Source organism: Musa acuminata, chromosome BXJ3-11 (assembly GCF_036884655.1).
Source record: "Musa acuminata AAA Group cultivar baxijiao chromosome BXJ3-11, Cavendish_Baxijiao_AAA, whole genome shotgun sequence".
NCBI lineage: Eukaryota > Viridiplantae > Streptophyta > Magnoliopsida > Zingiberales > Musaceae > Musa > Musa acuminata.
In genome coordinates this window covers 1,371,889-1,393,898 of record NC_088359.1, presented here as the reverse complement: position 1 = coordinate 1,393,898, position 22,010 = coordinate 1,371,889, and the positions used below count along the sequence as shown (strand labels likewise).

General features: G+C 35.6%; 1 protein-coding gene across 1 annotated transcript; it reads right to left on the bottom strand.

Annotated features, from left to right (window-relative positions):
* Window positions 1-273: 273 nt before the first annotated feature.
* On the bottom strand, window positions 274-20,577 carry LOC103970836 (ABC transporter G family member 28-like). Its single transcript, XM_065174311.1, has 14 exons — window positions 20,224-20,577; window positions 20,005-20,087; window positions 18,247-18,516; window positions 16,991-17,054; window positions 16,753-16,899; window positions 16,114-16,148; window positions 12,773-12,846; window positions 9,043-9,908; window positions 5,631-5,927; window positions 4,310-4,789; window positions 4,022-4,170; window positions 2,029-2,318; window positions 1,804-1,928; window positions 274-537 (listed from the first exon to the last, which is right to left on the bottom strand). Exons 1-14 carry the CDS (start codon window positions 20,445-20,447, stop codon window positions 381-383), a joined length of 3,261 nt encoding a protein of 1,086 aa, XP_065030383.1. The 5' UTR covers window positions 20,448-20,577; the 3' UTR covers window positions 274-380.
* Between the last annotated feature and the right edge of the window lie 1,433 nt (window positions 20,578-22,010).

The window sequence follows — 22,010 nt, the reverse complement described above, 5'->3', positions numbered from 1 at the left end:
ATCCTTTCGTTAAAATCTAAATTAATTACTCTTCAGCGTAATTATCAATTATCAATTTGAATTTAAAACCTTTTTTATGTATTAAAAGACCCAAATGCCAGTTTTAACGTCAGTCAGTCCAAGGTTTCATCTTGCATGTAAAACCCAATGTTTGTGCTGAACCTAATTAAAAGAGAAGCAATTTTGTCCGAAGCCATTTGTATTAAGTTGAGAAATTTATGTATACACGCCTTGTTAGACTACATTTGTATCGTGTTGCTGAAGCGTGTCCGGGTCGTACTGTGCGTGTATTGATCCCTGGCATAAGCTGGAGTCGAAAAATGGCGTGGTATCATGTACACCGATTTATTGAACTGGATAGAGAATGAAGCATATAAACCTCATTTTTTGTTCAACATCACCAAGCAAACGAAAGCGATGCAGCGGAAAACAAAGCCATAAAGAAAGAGAACGGCCAAACAAACTCCCCAGTGATTGATGTTATATCCCAACTTAGAAAGCATACCACACCGTGTCATCAGCCACACGCCAGAGTACCTGCAAAGAGGAGCAGTCAGTTGTGTGCCTCATATACCCATAGGAAAGCCAAATCAAAGCAGAACAAAGAAATCATTCGCATAACTGAAACTTAGTTTTCCAACAAAATTGTATCCAAATTACATAAATCAAAGCAGAACAAAGAAATCATTCGCATAACTGAAACTTCGTTTTCCAACAAAATTGTATGCAAATTACATTGTTCTACAACAAAGAGGCTCCTGGAGAAACTGAAAGAAAAAAGATCATGGAAGCTCATCCTGTAGGCAAAATTTAAGCCTCAATTAATTACCTCAATGGTAGCTTTGTAGTGGGAGTACCTCTCGTCTGTTGTGGTTGAAATGTGGAACATTGTAAACATCAAGGCCTACCTACCTGTTACTCCTTTCTTCTATATGGCCTATTATGCTTTGTAACTGTCATTAGGTCTTCCACCTCAGTCTGGTTCATGAAGATGAACTCATGCAGAGGTTTGGCTCTTATTTCTGCTGTTTAAGCGGTTTATTAATATAAATTGTGAACTAAGGCATCTGGTTTATTAATATAAATGGGATGGCTTTTCTACATCCCATTTTAGTCTTTGGCAGCTTGTAAAGCAGCATAAATTGTACGTGACAATTTAATATTTTCATATTCTATCAAGCCGGTGTAGACATATCTATTCTAGTTCGAGAAAAAAATTAATAACCAATAGATGGGTTTCATATAATTAAAATAACAAGTAATGAACATGATAGCAAACAAATTTGATATGAACCAGCATGTAGAACTAGTAAACCTGCAGAAAACACAACATCATGAAACAGGTAAAGCGAAATAAAGTCTCTTCCTTCTTTAGAGAATTGGATAGAGCTAAATGTAAAAATAGAAAAAATGAATAAACCATGAGCATAGACTAAAGATTCCAGTTACAAATTCTACTAGACAAAGGTTTCACTCATTTACTTAATTGTTACCACTTAATGAGAACCAAGGCATGATCATGGATACTTACTATCTGAAAATCCAGCTTTGTTATCCTCGTTATTTAGTGGCAAAAGATGATTATAGTGGTTGCTTTTCCAAAGGTACTCTGCAAAGGAGTCACATTGTGTTTTGTAATGTTCTACTTAATTTATGTGTTACGGAGGATAGATTGATGCCAAAGTGTCTTTTGCTAACATCTAGACCAAGCTAGTCAAATATGAATATGTGAAAATAATGTCAAATAAGAATCATACAGACCATGCTCATCAGCGATAAGCAAGCAAAGGTAAGTCAATAAACCTTTTGGTATTTACAATCACGAACGCCTCCAATGCCCACTTTGGGTAGCATAAATTAACAAGTATCTTTGAATTTTTCTGCTGAGTTGCTATCAAAGTCAAAACAACAGGAAGGAGAGCAGACCACTGCAAAATCAACATCAACTTAATACAGAAAGAAATAAAATAATAAAACAAAATTATAAGTGACTGCAGAGGAAGCATTGAAGTATGACATTATACATACCAGTTGGGCAGAACTTGGTTGGAAGCAGATGGCAAAAGTATAACCAATACCAGTTACACAGTAAAAAAGGGCAAACAAAACGATGTAGTTGTCTGCAAATGATGACCTTGGGTTACTGAAAAAATAAAACATTGAGAGATAAACTACAGGCTTGACGACTGTGTTGAAATGATCAATAGTATCTTTTGAGAGAAAATAAGCTAGTGAACTCATTCCAGATGCTCTCTCTCTCATATATTGTAACTTTTCAATTGAAAATGATCTCAAAGCACCAATCTGGCCCAAGAGAGCTGCAACGTAGTAAACACAGTTCAACAAGTCAGAATGTAAACTGAAAGGTAAGAGATTTTCCAATAAATTTTGTGATAGCTAGTCCAATATGCTGAAGATAATGGTTAAATTATCAGTTTTAAATTAAGAAAGAATGTATAGTAAATTCCCAGAAGTAATCATATAACACTATCCAAAATTCTTTAAACTGCCAATAGACACAGAAATTGTGTATGCATGGCCACACTTCTAATTTGTCATTACACCTGTACTACATATGCATGGACAAAAAGAGATATATACTAATGCACCCTTTCCGAGAGTCAAAAGAGAATATATAGCCAAAGGGAAAGAAATCCACTCATCATGTGTTATCCTGAGGAAGGATAATGATGTTGGAAAATATTTAGTTTAAAGAAAGTTTTAGTAGCTTGAGTAAGTTAGACCTTTTTTACTCTCTTTTTCTTTCAATTATCGAAGCCTTTTGGCGAATGTTCTTCAACTCAAACTTGCAAATCTTCATTTTGTTGTCTTTAGCTCTAGAATCTACCTTAACATTGTAGATTGATTTCCCATTTAAAGGCAATAACTTCTTTTTATATATATATATATATATGTATATATATATATATATGTATATATATATATGTATATATATATATATGTATATATATATATATATGTATGTATATATATATATGTATGTATATATATATATATATGTATATATATATATATATGTATATATATATATGTATATATATATATGTATATATATATATGTATATATATATATATATATGTATATATATGTATATATGTATATATATATGTATATATATGTATGTATATATGTATATATATATATATACATATATATATATATATACACATATATACATATATACATATATATATATATGTATATATATATATACATACATATATATATGTATATATATATATATATATGTATACCTATGAATAAAAGCAGGGGAATCTACAGTGTTATATATATACATATATATATTGTATAGATTGTTTGCAAAAGTGGTTTGTTGAAAATTCTAAATTTCAATGTACCAATTTGATCAATATTACGTCCATCCAGAAATTTTGGCAAATTTTTCTTCCAAACTTCACTCTGTGATGAGCACATCCACTCTAGAAATCCATCACCTCTACTGCCAATGTCAACTTGGTATTCGAGATTCTTTTCCTTTTCTCCTACATTAAGCTACATCCATAAACACCGTGCTAATGTACTCAACTGACTTAACCTTCCCAAACAACATTTATCCTATGTATCCTTCTCAATAAGTGCCGCATCAAATGAAATCACACAAATAAAAGGTTTGCTTTAACCAAGGTTTTAAATATTGAAGATATCAAAAAATTTGGTACCAATGGAAGATATCAAAAAATTAAATATTGACCAAACTGACCAATATGGTCTAGTACTAATCCTTGGAATCAACAATGATGAAAAGTGCACTTGGTATGACTTGGTCTCAATATTTCGAACTCAACATCTCACAAGTTGGATAACTATTCTTTATCTTCTAGCATTTAGCTAATTTGGATTGTACTCCTTAATCAAGCAACAAGATCTAAAATTATCTTGTTATGCTAAATAACCTTGAGCAGGGTAAAAAAAAATTCACAATACTATGCTTATTGCAAAGAAAATGCATGTCAAAAGTGGCAATTATCTCTAACTTACAAACAGCAATAACAGTGTATGTATAACCAGCTGCCCCCAAATTTGTATCATTCGCTTTAGTGATTATTCCTAAACAGACTCCAGCAAGACCAAGGATCAAATAATCAACAGCTTGTGTTGTAGCTTCACGCAGGCGCTGTTTGGAGACCCTGTAAGTGACAAGTCTATCCTTTAGCAAACAAATGTTCATGACTCCATTACAAACAGCAACATAAGAGACAAGTAATGCTCTAGATAGACCCAACATGCATGAACTTTTAAAAGATCTTCAATCGTATATGAACTCACCTCCCAAGATAGTATTTGTATTGTTTAAATTTACCAGGAGTTATTCGGTTTGCTAAACCTTTTGATTTTGAAACATTATGCTCTAAGTAATCTCGCTTTTCTTCGAAGCCACCTTTTAAATCTCTCCAAACATTTGCAGCACCAGAATCCTCATCTGAACCAACACTAGCAGAGCATGTTCTACTTTCAACTGATGCGTTAACAGAATCGAGTTCATTGTGCATATCAGGGGGTACATTATACCCATTATGCAACATCCATATAAGCGGGAGCTGGTTGGATTTAACACCTACTGATGTGCTTGGCTTCACTATACCCTCTAAAATGTCAATGAAGTAGTCTGGAGGGTTGACACGCTCAGGGACCATAATCTCTAGGCCTGCAAAGTATTCTTCAACTTTCTTCACTGGGCCTTGATATGCAATTAAACCACCTTTGGCCAAAAGTATCAAGTCGTCGAACATGTTGAACAAAGTATAGCTGAAGCAGAAAGTACAACTCAATATTAGTGTGATAGTAACTGATTACTATGAATGGCTTTAATAGTTGAAGAGAACTAACAATTATCTCATGATTATGCACATAATGTCTTGTCAATAATAGGACAACATATGAGTTCTATGAAACAAATGAGAGATCCACCAAAACTAATTTCATTTAGATATCCCTTCCATACTGTTATGGTTAACCCTTGACAAGTTGTGACTTTTCATGCTTAAGTAATTCCCTAGTATCTTTTCATGCTTCATGAAATATGCCCGGTTAAGCCTCACATCAGAAGTGGGAAAATAATTGAATTAGTTTCTAAGAACTCGATTCATTAACTTGTGCATAAGTATTTTGAACCAGTGGTTTATGCACATGAAGCTAAGGAGTCAATTATACCACCAAAATATATTATGACAAAACTAGGGTTGTTAACTTCAAGATCACTAAAATAGCCTATTGCAAGTAAATTAAAGTTGAGGAGAATTTTGTGATTAAAAAAAACCCTCTTTGACTGGTTTAGAAAAAGATCAGATTATAAACCTAAATACCACAACTACAAAGTGTCTACATAAGGTGGCCAGTACTTGAGGGTCCTGATAATAAATTGTCTACAAATCTAGTTAAGCAGAAACAATGATTATATTGTATGACGTGCACATCGTACAATTTTGTGGCTTCTCTAGCAATGTTCCACAAAATGAATCTAGTTTTGCCATGCATGATAACATTTTATGCATCTTATGCATGAGTTAATTCTACCTGTGTTAGCATATATCGGAAACATAATGAAGGGAAACATGATAACATTGATATTATATTCTTCGGGACCAACCTGGGCTGGTGAACAACCATGCAGATGTTTACTCCTTGAACTGCCTCACGACGAAGGGCTCTAAGTAGCAGCAGAGATGAAGAACTATCTAAACCTGATGTTGGTTCATCCAGCATCAAAAGAGACGGTTCCATGACCATCTCAAGCCCAACATTTACTCGCTTTCTCTGCCCACCAGAAATTCCACGCTTCTCTACTGTCCCAACTAAGGAATTCCGTACTGCTTGCAACCCCAAGGAGTCTATAGTTCTTTCAACAATTAAAACCTTATCAGCTTTTGACATACCTGTGGAAAGTCTAAACAAAAAAAAAAAAGAATTAAATTTTACCTTGATAGTTTAATGCCCTCTAGAATGAGGAAAATATAACAGAATAAGCAATAGATGCAATTTGACACAATCATATTAATAGGAAAAGAGAAAAAGAATATAAGTTTAACCTGATAAAGGCAACCATAATGATTAAAGAAAAATGCAAAATGTGAACAAATTGCAAGAACGAAACAAGCATGCATCATATGAAGGTGAGTGCAACACATATAAAACACAGAAGAAGCACCGGTATGAGCTAAGACAGAGTTCCAGATTTTTCCATTGAAATTTGAGTGGTAATAATCATAACCCTATACCCTATCTTGGTAGTTGGTACATGTGAGCAAATGCTTACAAAAAATCTGATAATTGAAACTTATTTCAGCAGTGCTGCCAAGATGGTCGGGATGTTGGATCAAATGAATAAAAGTAGTATCATGAGACTTTCTAAAGGCTGGTAGAATGATTTAATGTCCAAATTCAATGTCATGTTAAAGAGACATATACAGATATGTACCTGAACAACAGAACTAAGAACCTATGGACAATTATACGGTCACTAGTGCACTAACAGTTTATCCTTGTTCGACAAAGTTCACTTCACATGCTCAACATGTCTATGGCCAAAGCGTTGACGACTGAACAAATGATCTTTTCCAAGTCTAAACCATACTTGTCAATTAGGATAGGACAGTCTGAAACAGTAAAATGACCAAAACGGATCATGCAAGAGAACTGGATATGCCTATGTGAGCATTACAAAGGTGGTACAACATATTGCATATGCCCACTAAGGATTTTGTTTAAATCTTTTAGAGCTTCCAGAAATACCTTCACTTCCAAGCATTACTAAAGAGTAAAGGATAGATATAATCTAAGGAATTGCAGACCTGATATCTTCAATTTCTGTAATCCTTTGCTATCAATGCTCAATTTGACACCCAGTCCTGTGTAACAGGAAAGAGCATTTGATCCACTTTGCCTGCATGAACCTAACAATTCGAAATTCTAGTGATTTCTATGACATCTCTTCATATAGAAAGCATACACCAACGAAAATCTAAAGGAATATTCTGAAGCTGTGGGACATGAAATACCTTGTTACCATTCTATCTCACACGGGAGGTGGTAAAGATTGGTCATCAGAATAATCACTGACGTGAAAATAAATGTTTGAGCAAGACGAATAAATAAAGCATTCAATTTTTGCATGAATTGTGCAGTAAAGTTAGCCCACTGTTAAGCATAAGCTGTGACCCTTCATTTAGGGGAATAAGTTCCAGTTTCACACTTCTTTCTGTAATCCTCAACCAAACTAGATCTCCAAAGAAATCCACATGCATATGCCCATATACAAAATACAAAAAAAGGAAACAAACAACAAAGCTGGAGATGTTTAATAAATTTGTTATCTTCAACCAATTCTGGTAGACATCCAGAGTTCAGACTGTCGCCATGATAAAATGGTATTCCCTTAATATCAGATGGAATACCAATACAGATGATGATCTAAGTGCAAAAGCTGAGACATGTAAGATATAACATAGTATGCAAATTACATCATGAATAGGTCATATTGCAATGCTGTTATAATCAAATTCAAAATATCAACTCGTATACTTGGATAGCAATGCCTTCTAAATGTTTAATTAGAAGAGTTTGGAAAACAGGAAAATAACTGCATCATAATCTAAAAACAAGATCTAAGTGGCTCTAGTTTCATCACGTCGATCCTAAACCTAATAAAAGAAAATATAATAAATAGGACAAAGATGAAAAGTACAGAAGAGATCTGCATCAAAGATGATATGAGGGAAAGATAAAAACACTACCATATTCTAATGCATTACTTCACATAAAACTTCACGTTAAATTGCTAATAAGGTCCCTTAATTTAAAAAATAGATTGTTTTTTCACTTGCAAACTTGCCAGTTTATGCTAACGAAGATCTTATATCTTCTAACACCTGTTTCAGGTTTCTGTAACAAGTTCAAACAATTAGTACCAGTATAAATGGCTCTAATTACATCAGGTCGATCAATAAACCTAATAATAGAAAATATAATAAAGGGGACAAAGATAAAAAAATGCAGAAGAGATCTGCATTAAAGATGATATTGAGGGAAAAGAAAGATGCAATAGACAAGAAGGAAACAAAGGTTAAAATGCACTGCTAATCTTCTGCCAATTCAGAAACATTAACAAGCTTATACTTAACTAGAAGACTAGAAAAGTTGACCCACCATAAAAGAGAACCACTACAGTAACCCACGAACTGAATTATGCATTTAGTTCTCAAGTTTGAAATGTCACCTTGTTGCTCCTTATTACAATAAGAATTTAAGGGTAGTCATGCTTTTCCTTTGCTTTGATGAAGGTGAAAATAAAAGCTCACTGATCCACATGGTTGTATGTGTTATCAACAAACTTCTTAGAGCAGTCTACCTAATGGTTAAAGTACATGTTTTTTCACTTTTGAACTTCCCAATTTATGCTAACAAAGATTTTATCTCATCTAACACCTGTTTCAGGTTTTGGTACCCAGTTTGAACAATTGGTACCAGTATACCGAGCGGTATAACAGTCTCATGGTATTGTATTACTGAAAAATATAAAAAATGAATATTAATTGGTCCCGACCTATATGGCCAGATGAATTTCACCCCGCATGTACCAGTACCATGACTAGTATCTACGCTTGGAGGCTAAGAATGCTAATATCAAGAAAATAAAATATATGCAAGCTTCACTCAAGGCACATTATGCTTCCTTGGGTATGTCCTCACTAAGTTTAAAGAGTAATGCCATGTAAGAAAAAATATGCCTCAAATCACTAATTCCAGTATATCCTTTTGCTTCAACTTATAAGCGTCAAGATTTTGTAAACTACTTGCCTAAAATAATTAGAAAAATAGGCACAAAATCTGTAAAATGTGTATGCATGTATTTTTCTGTAGGATTCATAAATGGTAACACAAGAGAAATAGAATGTATTTCATAGGATTAAGAGTTTATAAACTTCATAAGTTACACATATAGCATTGAAGGTAAAGATTTTCACTAAATGAGAATTCATCTGTGCATGCCATGTGTCCCTTACCTACACTTAGCACTGAACCAAAGATTTTCCTCCACTGTCAAGTTTCCATGAACAATATCATCTTGCGGCACAAAACCAATGATTTTCCTATGTGCATGTATAGGTTCAACCTTTCCATTTATAAGAACTAAGCCACTCATCTGACATCCAGCTGTCCTTCCAGCCAAAGCAGAAAGAAAGGTGGTTTTACCTGCACCGGAAGGGCCCATGATTGCAGTTACATGGCCAGGAATAAGTTTCCCTGTCACATTCTTCAGAAGTTGCTTCTTGTTCCTTTTAAGAACTAAAGTTAGGTCCTCGAAACTAATCTCTACGAGAGGTCTTGTTCTGATTTCATTCTTTCTGGCCATAGAAATTACTCCTGAAAAGGTCAACTTTATTTCCTGCTGCAGCGCTTTCTCTTTTTCAATTTCACTGTAGGCATACTTAAAGATTTGGGTACGAGTATGCATATGTTTGTCTTTCATTGCATTCTTTTTGGGTTTCTTGTCTCCAGTATTTGAATGGACACTTTCTGAACTACCAGAGATCTTTTCAGATGAATGTGACATATTACTAAGTATACTTGGTTCCTCAATCTCTGGTATTGATGCATCAGATGACCACCTAGAAAGACCAAGAACTTTCTGTGGTTCTGGTTGTTTTTTGGATCTTTTCAATGAAAATGTATGAGATATCTGACCTTGAATTTCAACTGCATGCTTGATTGCAAGATTTTTTGCTGCTTTCCACCTTTCACGAGCTTGAACAGCTTCTCTAGCTGTCCTTGAAGCAGTTTCCCTCGATTTGGCTTGTCTTCTTTCCCGATGAGCAAGAATTTGGTCAGAGAAGTTGTAGATAATGAATAACAACAAAACCAATGCAACCTACAAAAGTTGTAGAAGATGTGATGCACTTTATGTTTAATATCATAGTAAAGATTCTTCAGCAAAAAATTTTCTTTTCCTACACTGTGCCTTGTACAAGAGGGACAATGTACAGAACATACAAATGATAATTACACTAGTATAACTTAATAAATCTTAGAAGAACAGTCAACAAAAGTAAATCAGACATGATTGTATCTTACACTCAACCAAAACTTTATTAGATATCTGGAACTAGTACACTACAAAACAACAACATTAAGAAGCCATAAAGTTCCAGCTATGGCTTGTTGCAGTTGTTTGTGTAGTAGATCTAAGTATCCACAAACTTTCTGATCGTAAATGCATCAAGAGTCTATGTAAGCATATGTTCCCACTCGCACATCCAATTATAAGAATTTTATGTTTTTATTAGCCTACATGGTTAAACATATATTTTCTTTGGAGGATGAACACCCAGGATTTATGGCACTGAAACTCCCAAGAGTAATTTGTATGTTTAGATCTCCTCCAGTAGTAACCAAGAACCATCTACTATGGGAATAATTACAAAAATATATATTTTCAAAGTTTCAACTCCATGCTACAATTTGATGATAAAGTCTAGATGCATAAAGGTAGAAATTTGCATTTCCAAAATTTCTACTCTCCCCATTCTTTTGTTTAACTGCGAAGTCCTTTCAGAAAGCTATGTTTTCTTTTCTATAAATGGTTAGCAGAACCAATTGTCCACATAAGATCAACTTTTGGTAGTAAATGTAGCATACTGCTTCAAAATTTCAAACGTTCAGCTTGAGCTAAGAGCCTATTGCTTATTTACTGTGGTCCCAAATCAGAAGCAATTACCAAGCATTAGATTTAGTTTGTTAAATTTAACAAAATACTAGCAGGAGCAAATGATCCTATGATAGATAAATATTGAAACCGAGGAATTAAATCTCAGATGTCAATCCCACTATTGTTTTCTCTTGGACTGCCATGGTATGTCAGTACAGCAATATATATATATATATATATATTAAAGATGACATCACCACCTGAATTATATATACATATATATATATATATATACATATATATATATATACATATACTGAGTGGTATACCGAATGGTATACCACTCGGTATATTGTATCGTACCGTACCGAACGAATGTCGAAACGTCGATACGGTACGATATTTCAAATCTTGACGCGGACCACCCTCTACCAGGCAATACCAGTGTTTTGACCCTGTATAAGGCGTTATGGGGTTTATACCGAGCAGTAACAAACGAAATCCAACCGTTATCGCGGCGTACCGATCGGTACGCTCCGGATTTCGATCGTTATCGAAGTATACTGGTTGGTACATCCTAGATTTTGACCGTTACTAAGGCATACCTATCGATACACCCCAATATATTTGGACCATTACCTTCAGGTATTCTTAAAGGTTTTTTAGCTCTTTTTGGGCGTACCATCGATACGCTTCAATACGTACCATATCAAGCAGGGCTCAGTACACTAGTACTGATCGAAATTGAGAACCTTGATTTAAATACAATAAAAATATCATCAAAATAGGATTAAAAACTCCAAAAAAGATTTTTTTTTTTATTTTTTGGCCTTTTTCTGACTTTTTTTTCCAAAAAGAAAAGTAAATACCGACATACGACATATGGCTAAGTGACATGTACCACTCCATGCATGGGCCGATACCACCTATCGGCACAGTACAGCAGTCCTTGCAGTACAGTATAATCCAGTATCTCACTTTAAAAAATGAAAAAAATCAATTGAAATGTCAGCATACTGGTCATAGAACAGTTAGCCCATTATGACATGGTCAGTGGATACCATGATATTTGTATTCGTGATTTAATGTATTTTCCAAGTTCCTAGAATAACTAGTAGAAATTTGTTATGCATAGGTATCAGCAATTCAATTAGCTACACATCAAAAGCTTGTCTAAAGTTGCAAGTTGGTCAGGTTGGACAAGTTTTTGTATAACCCAATCCCATTTTTATAATCCATTCCAATGCAAATCAACACATCATTCCAATAAATTATTTTTTGCATTAATTGTTAGTGATAATGCATGGACAAAGCATAGCAATCATGTGCAATTTGTTTTAGATAGATTATCAAGATATCATGCAAGTTAATTATCAACAATACTTAATAAATGCAATGTAAAATTAACCAACAACAGATAAGTATCATAGAAAATACATGGAATAAAGGTTAATGACATAAAAGTCATATCCATGACCAAAATTTTTTGATTAAGAAAGTGAAATTAATTTTTCTGAATCAAGGATAAAATGCTTATGGATCAGGATTCCAGCAGTCAAAAAACCAATACCATTTCAATTCATGAATTCCTTTAAAAAAATATATATTTCCAATCAAGCAAGACTCAGAAGAATTTAGTTTTAAGTAGATCAAGACAAGTGCAGAGCTGTTTAAGGCCAAAAAACTGAGCTGCTTGACACTAGGAAGAAACAAAACATGAACAAAATCTTGCCTCAAGAGAAACCAAATTACTTACCATTAGTAAAGCACTAAAGATAGTAATATTTTGATTCTCTTTGTTTGAATGACATGAACTTGGCATCAAGCAACCTACAAATCAGGATTCCAGTAGACCAAAAACCAATATCAAACTTGAAAATAGTGAACTATTTCCATTCAAGATTTCCTTTAAAAAAAAATATTTCCATGTAAGTATGACTCAGAAGACTTTTAGTTTTAATTAGATCAAGACCAGTTAGGCATTAGTGCAGAGCTGTTAAAGGCCAAAGAATGAACTGAGCTTCTTGACACTAGGAAGAAAGAAAATGTGAATGAAAACTTGCCTCAAGAAAACCTGAATTACTTACCATTACTAAAGCACCAATGATAGTAATATTTTGATTCTCTGTGTTCGAATGACATGAACTTGACCTCAAGCAACCTACAAATCAACTTTTGACTTAATCAACTTTGTTGCATTAAGTAACAAATGAAGCAGTATTCATATGCATGTATTCAGAAGCACTTTTTTTAATCTTGTTTTTCTTTTTGTCTGAGTTATCTTTCCTGACTATATTAATGGAAATCCGGAGGTTCCATTTCATTACCTCTGAAACAAATATAGTTAATGGCACTTGACTTTATGTGAATAAAAAAATATTCTTAAAATAAAACAAGGTTTTTAATCTTACTTTCTTTAAATGTTATTCTTAAAATAAAAGAAACTAGAAAGTTCTTTGAGTTACAGAAGATAATATTGTAGGTATTATCAAACTACGGATTGTTTTAACAAGTGGATTCATCAACCAAGCCTCTATTTATCCACATAGAGTCAGGAATACATCATCATTTACAAATGAGTCCATGCCATGACTCTTTTAACGTCATGGGAACTCCAATCATTTTCAGCATCCTACAGAAAAACATTGCAAGTAAGATAACCCAAAGCTCAAGGAGCAAAGAGATTGAATTTTTTTAATTTCAGGTTTACATGCAATAACAATATTCAATTGTCAAGCCTGTGCATCCCCATGAGGTAGCATAATATTTTGTTTTTCCATGCCAAGTCACTTCCCCAATATAGTGAGTTAAGACAGATGTAAATGCTGATCCACGTGATTGAGGCATAAATTGCATGCAGTGATGATGCATACCAATCAAAGCCAAACTAGGCAACATGGTACCACTTTTGTAATCATGATATAGTATCTACATCTTGATTCGTAATAGTTTTGCATCCCTGATCAACCCCAAATATTTGGAACATTAGGGCTCTGATAAAAGATTTTGTATATTTACCCAAACTAGGCATCTAAATAAGGCATTCCCACCCAAGATTCCATTAACAAAAGATCAAAACAATACAAGCAATAACCTTATTGCTCAACACATCTAAATACATGCCTGACTTAGCAAGACCAAAATATCATACCTAACAGGCTAACATGGTAAATAACTAGGTGATGCAAATGCATGCCACGACCCAAAATAATGAACCAACTATCTTAGTCTCCATGTACTCTAATCAAGGCCTTAAATGTCAGTTTAACTACCAATTTCAACTGCCTGTCAGATCAGTGTCTACTGTGATGTTAGTGACACACCAACTCATACCACTTGTTATCATTGTAATTGTATGGTATGTTGTCAGTGCGTCGTCAGATGTTAAACCAAGGTTCGCAATATCGTACCATACCGGTGTTTCGATCTGGGCTCGGTACGGGTGTACCAAGCGGTACACCTGATTTCAGTCTGTTAAACCTTTCGAAAATCATTGTTTTGTAGAGTTTAGAAGAGAAAAAAAAAGTTTGAGAGAGTTTAAGAGAGTATAATGAAATAGGGGAGAAGAATGGCTTAAATAGAATGAGAAAGGGAAGCACTGTAGCACTGCTACAGTGCGGTAACAATCGAAATCGACCGTTATCGAGTTGTACTATGGGGTAATGGTCGAAATCGACTGTTACCGAGTTGTGTCGGGCGATAATGGTCGAAATGGTTTTTTTGAACGTACTGCCCGGTAGCGGGCGGTCTGCGTACCGATAGCCTGTCGGACCGATACGTACCGCCCGTACCAGGCGGTATAATTCGATATTGCAGACGTTGTGTTAAACATCTATTTTTAGATATTAGTTTTACCAGTATTTTATTCGTGGCCATTACCCAATCTAAATTGCATCTCCCATCCCATATTCACACAATGACCATGAACATTCCATATCCCTGGGAAAAATATGTGAGCACATTGACAACTGCAAGTCACTTAACAGAAGGACTGAAGTATCATCAACTACTGAGTGTTGGGTAGGATTGTAACATCACATGTTACAACCATTTTCTAGTTGTATCTTAAATATTTATTCTGATACAAACTAAAGAATATGAGGGTCTGTGGTTATTTTGATATCCATCCAAGGCTCTGGGCTATAATCCAAAATAACTTGTGGTTTAAAAACTCTCTGGAATTTCAGAAATGCAATTTAGCTATTAATACCTATTTAACAAGAATCTAGGAGGAAATCAGAGAGAAGTGTAAATGATAGTACTTGGCAAAGGTGTGCTGATGTCATGAAGATCTTGAAGCTTAAGATTTTGAGCATTGCCTCAAGTAAGGCTTATATCCTTCACTAAAGGCATGTGCCCATAGGCAATTTTCATGATCTGTTCCAAAGAGTGCAATATATAAAATATGTAGTTTTATAATTCCTAACTTTGCCTATATTTACAATTAAAAGGGTAAAAATCGTGTTCATTGACTTCAATAAGAACACTTTTCCTTCTTTGGAAAGGAAAATAAACTAACAAACAATAGGGTTTGACAATAGTTGTCATTCTTGTCTTCTTTTTTTTCCCTTTCCTTGGTCTGTTTCTTTCCTTTCCTGTAATCTTAATATACTTTTAACTGCTTCCTCTCTCTTCTTTTGCACATCTTTGTGTTATTGCATCTCACAATTAACCTAACACCTATTGAGACAAAGCATCTTAAGATAAAATAAATGACTATCACATCTCGGCACCTAATATATTCCATCTTTAAGATTATTTTACAAGTACTCATGCTCCGTGCCTCACTTCAATAAAAAATGTTCCATGCCTTTGCCTTGTGCCTAAGCTACAAGACATGTTGGCTCCTGAGTCTTTCACAATTCTGCGAATGACAAACTTTAGATAAAAAGTTTCAACAGTAGTTATATCGAAACGATGATCTTTAGTTTAATGTATTAAAAAATTTACAGAAAATAGATGCTCAAGAGAAAGTCCATCACATGATATCGCTTTAATATGGTTACATGACATATGTTCTACATTTATAGGTTGAACCATTCATGTTGATCATGTAAGAGCAAAAACAAAGTTGTTCATTCTTTTAAAGGGTGCCATTGCAGTCCTAGTCATATTAGAGTTTAAATAATTAGTCAAATGAAACTGTACTTGTAATGACCCTCTTCAAGCCTCACATTGATGGAAGCCTTATGCACAAGGCTGGCCTCTCTAATCATATGAAGCTGCAGAGCGAAATAGCCATGTTCTATCATATTTATTGCATCATCTCAAAAGCTTTCAAGAACATGAACCATCAAAGTGAAAAAATGAAAAATATCTGTAATATGTATACACAATTTTATTAAGTTGATCACCAAAATAATTATTTTCAAAAATGAAAAGTCAAGTATATAGAAAATTCTAAGCAATAAAACAGTGAAAAACTTACTTGTTTCATAAGTAGAACCCATCCTGCAATAGTGTCTGAAAAATGCAAATACAAAGTTGGTTGTAATGAAACGACAAACTAAACCAGAAAACAAGAACCAAAAGTAGCAAAAGATTTCATGATAATCATCTTTTTTGGGAGAATATTCAACATTTTGGAAGAGTCATCAATGCATCAATAACCAAGAATTTAAAATATTAGTCCCGTACCAATTTCAGTAACCCATCTAATTAATATGGTACTATATGGTATTATTCACAATGCACAAGGCTTTCGTCCATGCGGGGTCCAGGAAAAATTAATGTACGCATTCTTAACTCTAAATATAGAATAGTTGTTCTCGTGACTCGAATCCTGATCTCTCAAATCACAAAGGAGCAATCTTATCATTCCACCAAGGCCCGCTCTCATCTAGTATCATCAAATAAAATCATAAAAATGAATTACAAATTGAGATATTGGCATTGAGCTATATATTTTGAAACTAATGCTTGGTCGAACCAGTAAATACAGATCCATATTTCACTGATACGGTCAAAAATCTGAACACTGTCAATAACCACATTTAGTTCTACTAAAACCACAAGAGGCGTAGAATTAAAACTAGAAGGTATCCAGCAGGTAGGATGTGAACAGTACCCACTACTGCAATTAATTTTCTGAATTGTGCTTGGACAGTAGTATCCTGCAGGGCAGAATAGATCACCACTATGATCAACATCAGCCCAAATATCTGCGCTACCACAAGCATGATTTGTTTTCCCTGGGGGTAGCTGGTAATTGTATCTGCACAGTTATTTAAAAAATAAACAAGGTATTCCAATTTTTACCATGGAAACAGAAGGTAAAGGAGCCTAGAAGTACATAATCAACTCACGGATCACAACGTCCTGTAGTTCTGTTGAGTGTTGCAATTGGGCAATATGCACCTAGGGGACAAGCTTCATTAAGTAATGAAAATATTAGAACCAACATGGTAACTAAGTTGTTTACACTAATAAGTTAGCTGCAATGTTACTTGACATGCTTTACCCCGTCATCTAATAGAAAATTAATAAACATGAAGTGACGGCAATATGCACCTACTTCATTAAGTGACGAAAATATTAGAATTTAGAACCAACATGGTAACTAAGTTGTTTACACTAATAAATTAGCTGCAATTTTACTCGACATGCTTTACCCCGTCATCTAATAGAAAATTAATAAACATGAAGTGATGGTCCATCTAAAATGAGGTATTTCATTGTGAAGAATATATATGTACATTTTAACATGCTTTCAGGTCATGAAAGTAAACCTTTTGAAACAAGATGTTAAAAAAGGCTGCATTCTTCAGGAGTAAAGACGTGCATACAGCTTCAGAACCTGTGGCAAGTTTGAATTTTATTTGAGTATATTATATTCAATTAAAATATGGCGATACAACCCTGGAAAGATTGAGCTTTTTGATAAGTAATGAACTTTGCTTAAGCTGAGGCAATATTCACATGTAAATACTAAGATTTGATACATAAGAACACTTCTATTTTGAGCCTGCTTTAGAGAAAGTCTCCACAAATGGACTATTCCTAATTCAATAGTCATGTATTTGTCAAGGTATAGGAAAATTTTTAGAGGAACCCTTGCTTAGGCAGATAGGTGGGCCAGACAACAACCAAGAATATAGGGATACCTTACAGGATTAAGAGAAGAACACATAGATTTAGGAGGAGCCAGTCATTAATACGAGTGCTAGACTGGATGCCAAGGAAAGAATCCCACAAAAGCCACCACATTAACAACCACAGTGAAAAATCATCCTTCTCATTTCTCAATTATCTCCACATTTGGCACTGACATGAGTGACTTTATGTTGATATTGGAGTATATATAAACATTGCTTTTATAAATAGCTGGAATGAATAACCATGGAAAATCAAGGTCTTGGGAGAGCACTTGACCTCTCTGGATTTTTCCCAGATAACAGCCTATTTCCAATTATGAATATGAAAGAAAAACAGGAGTATCTAGCACAAACACATCCAGGATGCTGATAACATTCTACTAATTATTAAAATAAAGAATATAAACAACAAAAATGTGCATCTTAATGAAATGCAATAAAATAAAACAACTGATAAACATACTTACGTATCATGCAAGTAAGACCATAAGGGCAAAAAAAGCCCGCACAACAAGGTTGACTGTCAAGAGTTCTAGGAGGCAAATATTCAGATTCTTGATCATCCACGTTTGCATCTGTACTAACTCTGCTTGCCCATCCTGGCTCACATCCAGATACCCATGAACTTGAGTTGCAGTTTATGTTGGGTTTCAAGAAATTAGTCGTTCCTCCATTATCAATGAAACTGTTAAAGTAGAGCTTGACTTCTGCTTCTGTGCACAAGCGTGCAGAAAGATCTGTTTATCCAAATGAATGATAAGTAGAAAGGTTAGATAGGCCTACTAATTTTATCCTGATATAACTAAGATTATGAGTATGTAAAATAATATGATGTGCATTAGTTTTCTTCAAAGGATTTCAACAGAAAATAGTCCTCTAGTCTATCATCTAGCGGTCATGCACATGCAGAAAACAACAAAAACTGACTAACTAAGAAATCTGCAATATGAAGTTCCAGGCACATGCGTAAGCTTCTTAATTTTCACAACAGAAGGGGAAAAAAAATACAAGCACTTCTGACAAAATTTCGAATCCTACTTTGTATGCCTTCTATCCCTATAGCTACTATTTCAATCCCAAGTTCATCAAACAATCAATATCTTGAATGACATTGACTTGTCTTGACATCTAAAACCAGAACCAGAATGAAGATACCAAACAAAAGTTGTACCTAATTCTAAAACAATCAAAATAAACCACAGCAATCAATCAATAATATCCTGGATTACCAACACTTGAAGGTCCATCTAGTTGATTCAGAATCTAGCAGTTCTGGATTCTGAGGATGCATATGGTTGAAAAGCAGAAAGAATGGACAGATGACCAACAGACAACCAGAATTTAGATCAAGCAAAAGTAAAATGGACATCATGGTCATATATACCAATAAAACTAGCCAATGCAGCATTCTTGAAAGCAAGGTATGCAGTTTCGAATAATACCGTCCGGTACGGGCGGTACATACCAATCCGTCAGCTGACCGGTACACGGATCGCCTGTTACCGGACGGTATATATATATATATATATACATATATATATACATACATACATACATATATATATATATATATATATATATATATATATATATATATATATATATATATATATATATAACTTTAAAGGCGATGTCGCATCGCCTTTTATAAGAATATTTTATATATATAATAAATTTATATATATATATATATGTATATAAATTATATATATACCGAGCGGTATACCATACTGCTCAGTATACTGTATCGTATCATACCGAACGAATATCGAAACATCGGTACAGTACAATATTTCAAACCTTGCTTGAAAGTACCTACAACTCGCCAATATTCTAAAAGGAGTTGCCGTACCAGTTCAGTCAAAAAAAAATGCGATCTCATACCAGGGGTTTAGCCGCGCAGCTCCACAAGAAGTCCAAATGTCTACATATCAAAGAAAACTAACCAAGAACCACCAGGTACAGTACATTAACTCTTGAAAATACTTGCAATTCACCGATATTCTATAAGGAACTAATCGGACCAGTTTAGCCAAAAAGAAATGCAATCTCATATCGGGTGTTTTGGTCGTGCAATTCCACAATAAATCAAAATGTCTACGTATCAAAGATTACTAGCCAAGAACCTCAAGAATTGGAAAACGCTCATTAGTAGAAGAACTGACAGTTCGCCGATGTTCTTAAAGGAGGTGATCGAACCAGTTTAGTCAAAAAGAAATGCAAGCCCATACCGGGGAATTTGGTTGCGCAGTCCCGCAAGAAGTCCATATTGTTCGTATAATTAAATGTCTGATCCCAATCTTCCTGCCTGAAGAACACGGTCCATAAACATCCCAGCATACGCACACGACCACCAAACACCACATCGAGTTTCAAGATCGAAACGACCCAACGCAAAAAAGAAGAAACAAAAAAAGATCAGCAGAGGGTTAGAAAAAACCCACGGATCTTTGATGCAGAAGCCGAAGCGATCTTTGACTTCCGGAAATATGTTGCTGGTGAGGTTATCAACGGCGTCGTTGAGCAGCCATAACAGCGGAGATGTCGGCGGCGGGTTGATTCCGCCGCTGAAGCCCTGACAGCAGCCAACGGGAAGGCGGCCGAGGAGAATCAAGGCGAGCGCAACGGAGACGGCGTCGGCGTAGGTGGAGGCCCAACGCACGCGCATTGCCACGTCTCCGATCAGAAGCCCTCAGCGACGACGAAGAAGAAGAAGGGAGATGATTTGGAGAACAAGAACAAGAAAGAGGGCCGCCCCTCAGCAACGAGGAAGAAGAAGGGAGAAGGGGTGGAGAACAAGAACAAGAAAGATGGCGGCCCCTCAGCAACGACGACGAAGAAGAAGGAGACAAGGCGGAGAACGAGAACAAGAAAGTGGGCGGCGACTTCGAGGAGGGAGAGCGGAGGTGGTATTTAAAGGAGGAGAGTATTGTGGCGGTGGCAGTGGGAACGACGGTTTCCAACGGTCACGACGGAACCAAGCGACGACGCCTTTCTTGTTATCCATGGGAATGTCCGCGCTGATCGTTGTCGCCTAGTCCTCGGACCGCCTTCTCTTTTGCTAATATATTTCTACTTACCCTTTTACCCTTCTCGAGGAAGTCGCCCCTGTCTGCCCACTGACACGAAAAGACAATTCTCATTGGAACGATCAGCGGGACCCGAGATGGTCCCAGTTGTACGGACCAGACAGCAAACAGCGGCGGCAGAAATAAAGAATTTATATTTTGGCCCTTAAACAAGTCGATGTTTCACGATAAGTCCCCGACGAAGTTAAACTTAGTTTGCAAATCCTTTAACTGCGAGAGATTAGACGTACGAGGACGAAGATGTGATTGTAGAGATAAGAGGGATCAAAGAGTAAAAAGTTATCCCAAATGAATTCAAAATTGAGAGCAAGACAACCACATAGTTTAAGGTAAGCAAGGAATTTATAGCTAATGGCATTTGATGGTGCATCATCACTTAAATAATATGTGTTATAATTAAGGCATTTGTTGCAAGTATTGTAGTTATCATAAGCATAGGACATCATTTGATGCGGATACGCTTGGCTAAGCGGTTACTAACAATCAAAAGTCACATACAATCTTACACTCTAAGAAAATATGTTTAGGAGAAGCAAAGAACAATTTATAGAAATTGGAAATATATTCCAAGCCAATTTACATAAGAAGAGTTTGACCAAGGATAATAATAGCGACAAGACTCAGGCTTACGTTAGCTGCCCCAAATAACGCCTCACGCCTCGATCGACCTGACAGCACCTGGTCAAACGGACTAGAACGTTGGCCGAGGCACATTAAACATCCTGCTCAGGCTCAGTCCTTCACGCCACGCCAACACCAGTGTCAGACGCTACCAGGAGTACGAGCATGCCCCCTGCAAGCGGGCACATCAGGAAACAGTAAACTTCCCTATAAATACCCTCGCATTCTAAATAGGGAAGGAGAGACAACCAACAAACCCCCTGCAACTATTCATTGACTCGAACGTCGGAGGGGTCGGGTCGAGTTCTCCCGACCTTACCTGTGTGCATGTGCGAAGACGGAGGCCACCCGCTAGACGCCTAGGCGAGGAGCCCCCTCTTGGAGAAAACAGTGACCCCGTCCCGATCGGACCATTGTAGCCGACCACCTCAGCGGTCTCGAGGGTCGTCCTGGGAAGATCCCCCATCATCCGGACCCGAACCAAGTCGTGTCGGCCCCGAGGCCACGACTTAAAGTTGTTT

Coding starts and splice junctions, on each gene's coding strand:
- LOC103970836 (XM_065174311.1), bottom strand. CDS start 20,447: ATGCGCGTGCGTTGGGCCTCCACCTACGCCGACGCCGTCTCCGTTGCG. Junction 9,909..12,772: donor TCATTGGTGCTTTAGTAATG/GTAAGTAATTCA, acceptor CAACTTTTGTAG/GTTGCATTGGTTTTGTTGTT. Junction 1,929..2,028: donor AACCAAGTTCTGCCCAACTG/GTATGTATAATG, acceptor TTGATTTTGCAG/TGGTCTGCTCTCCTTCCTGT.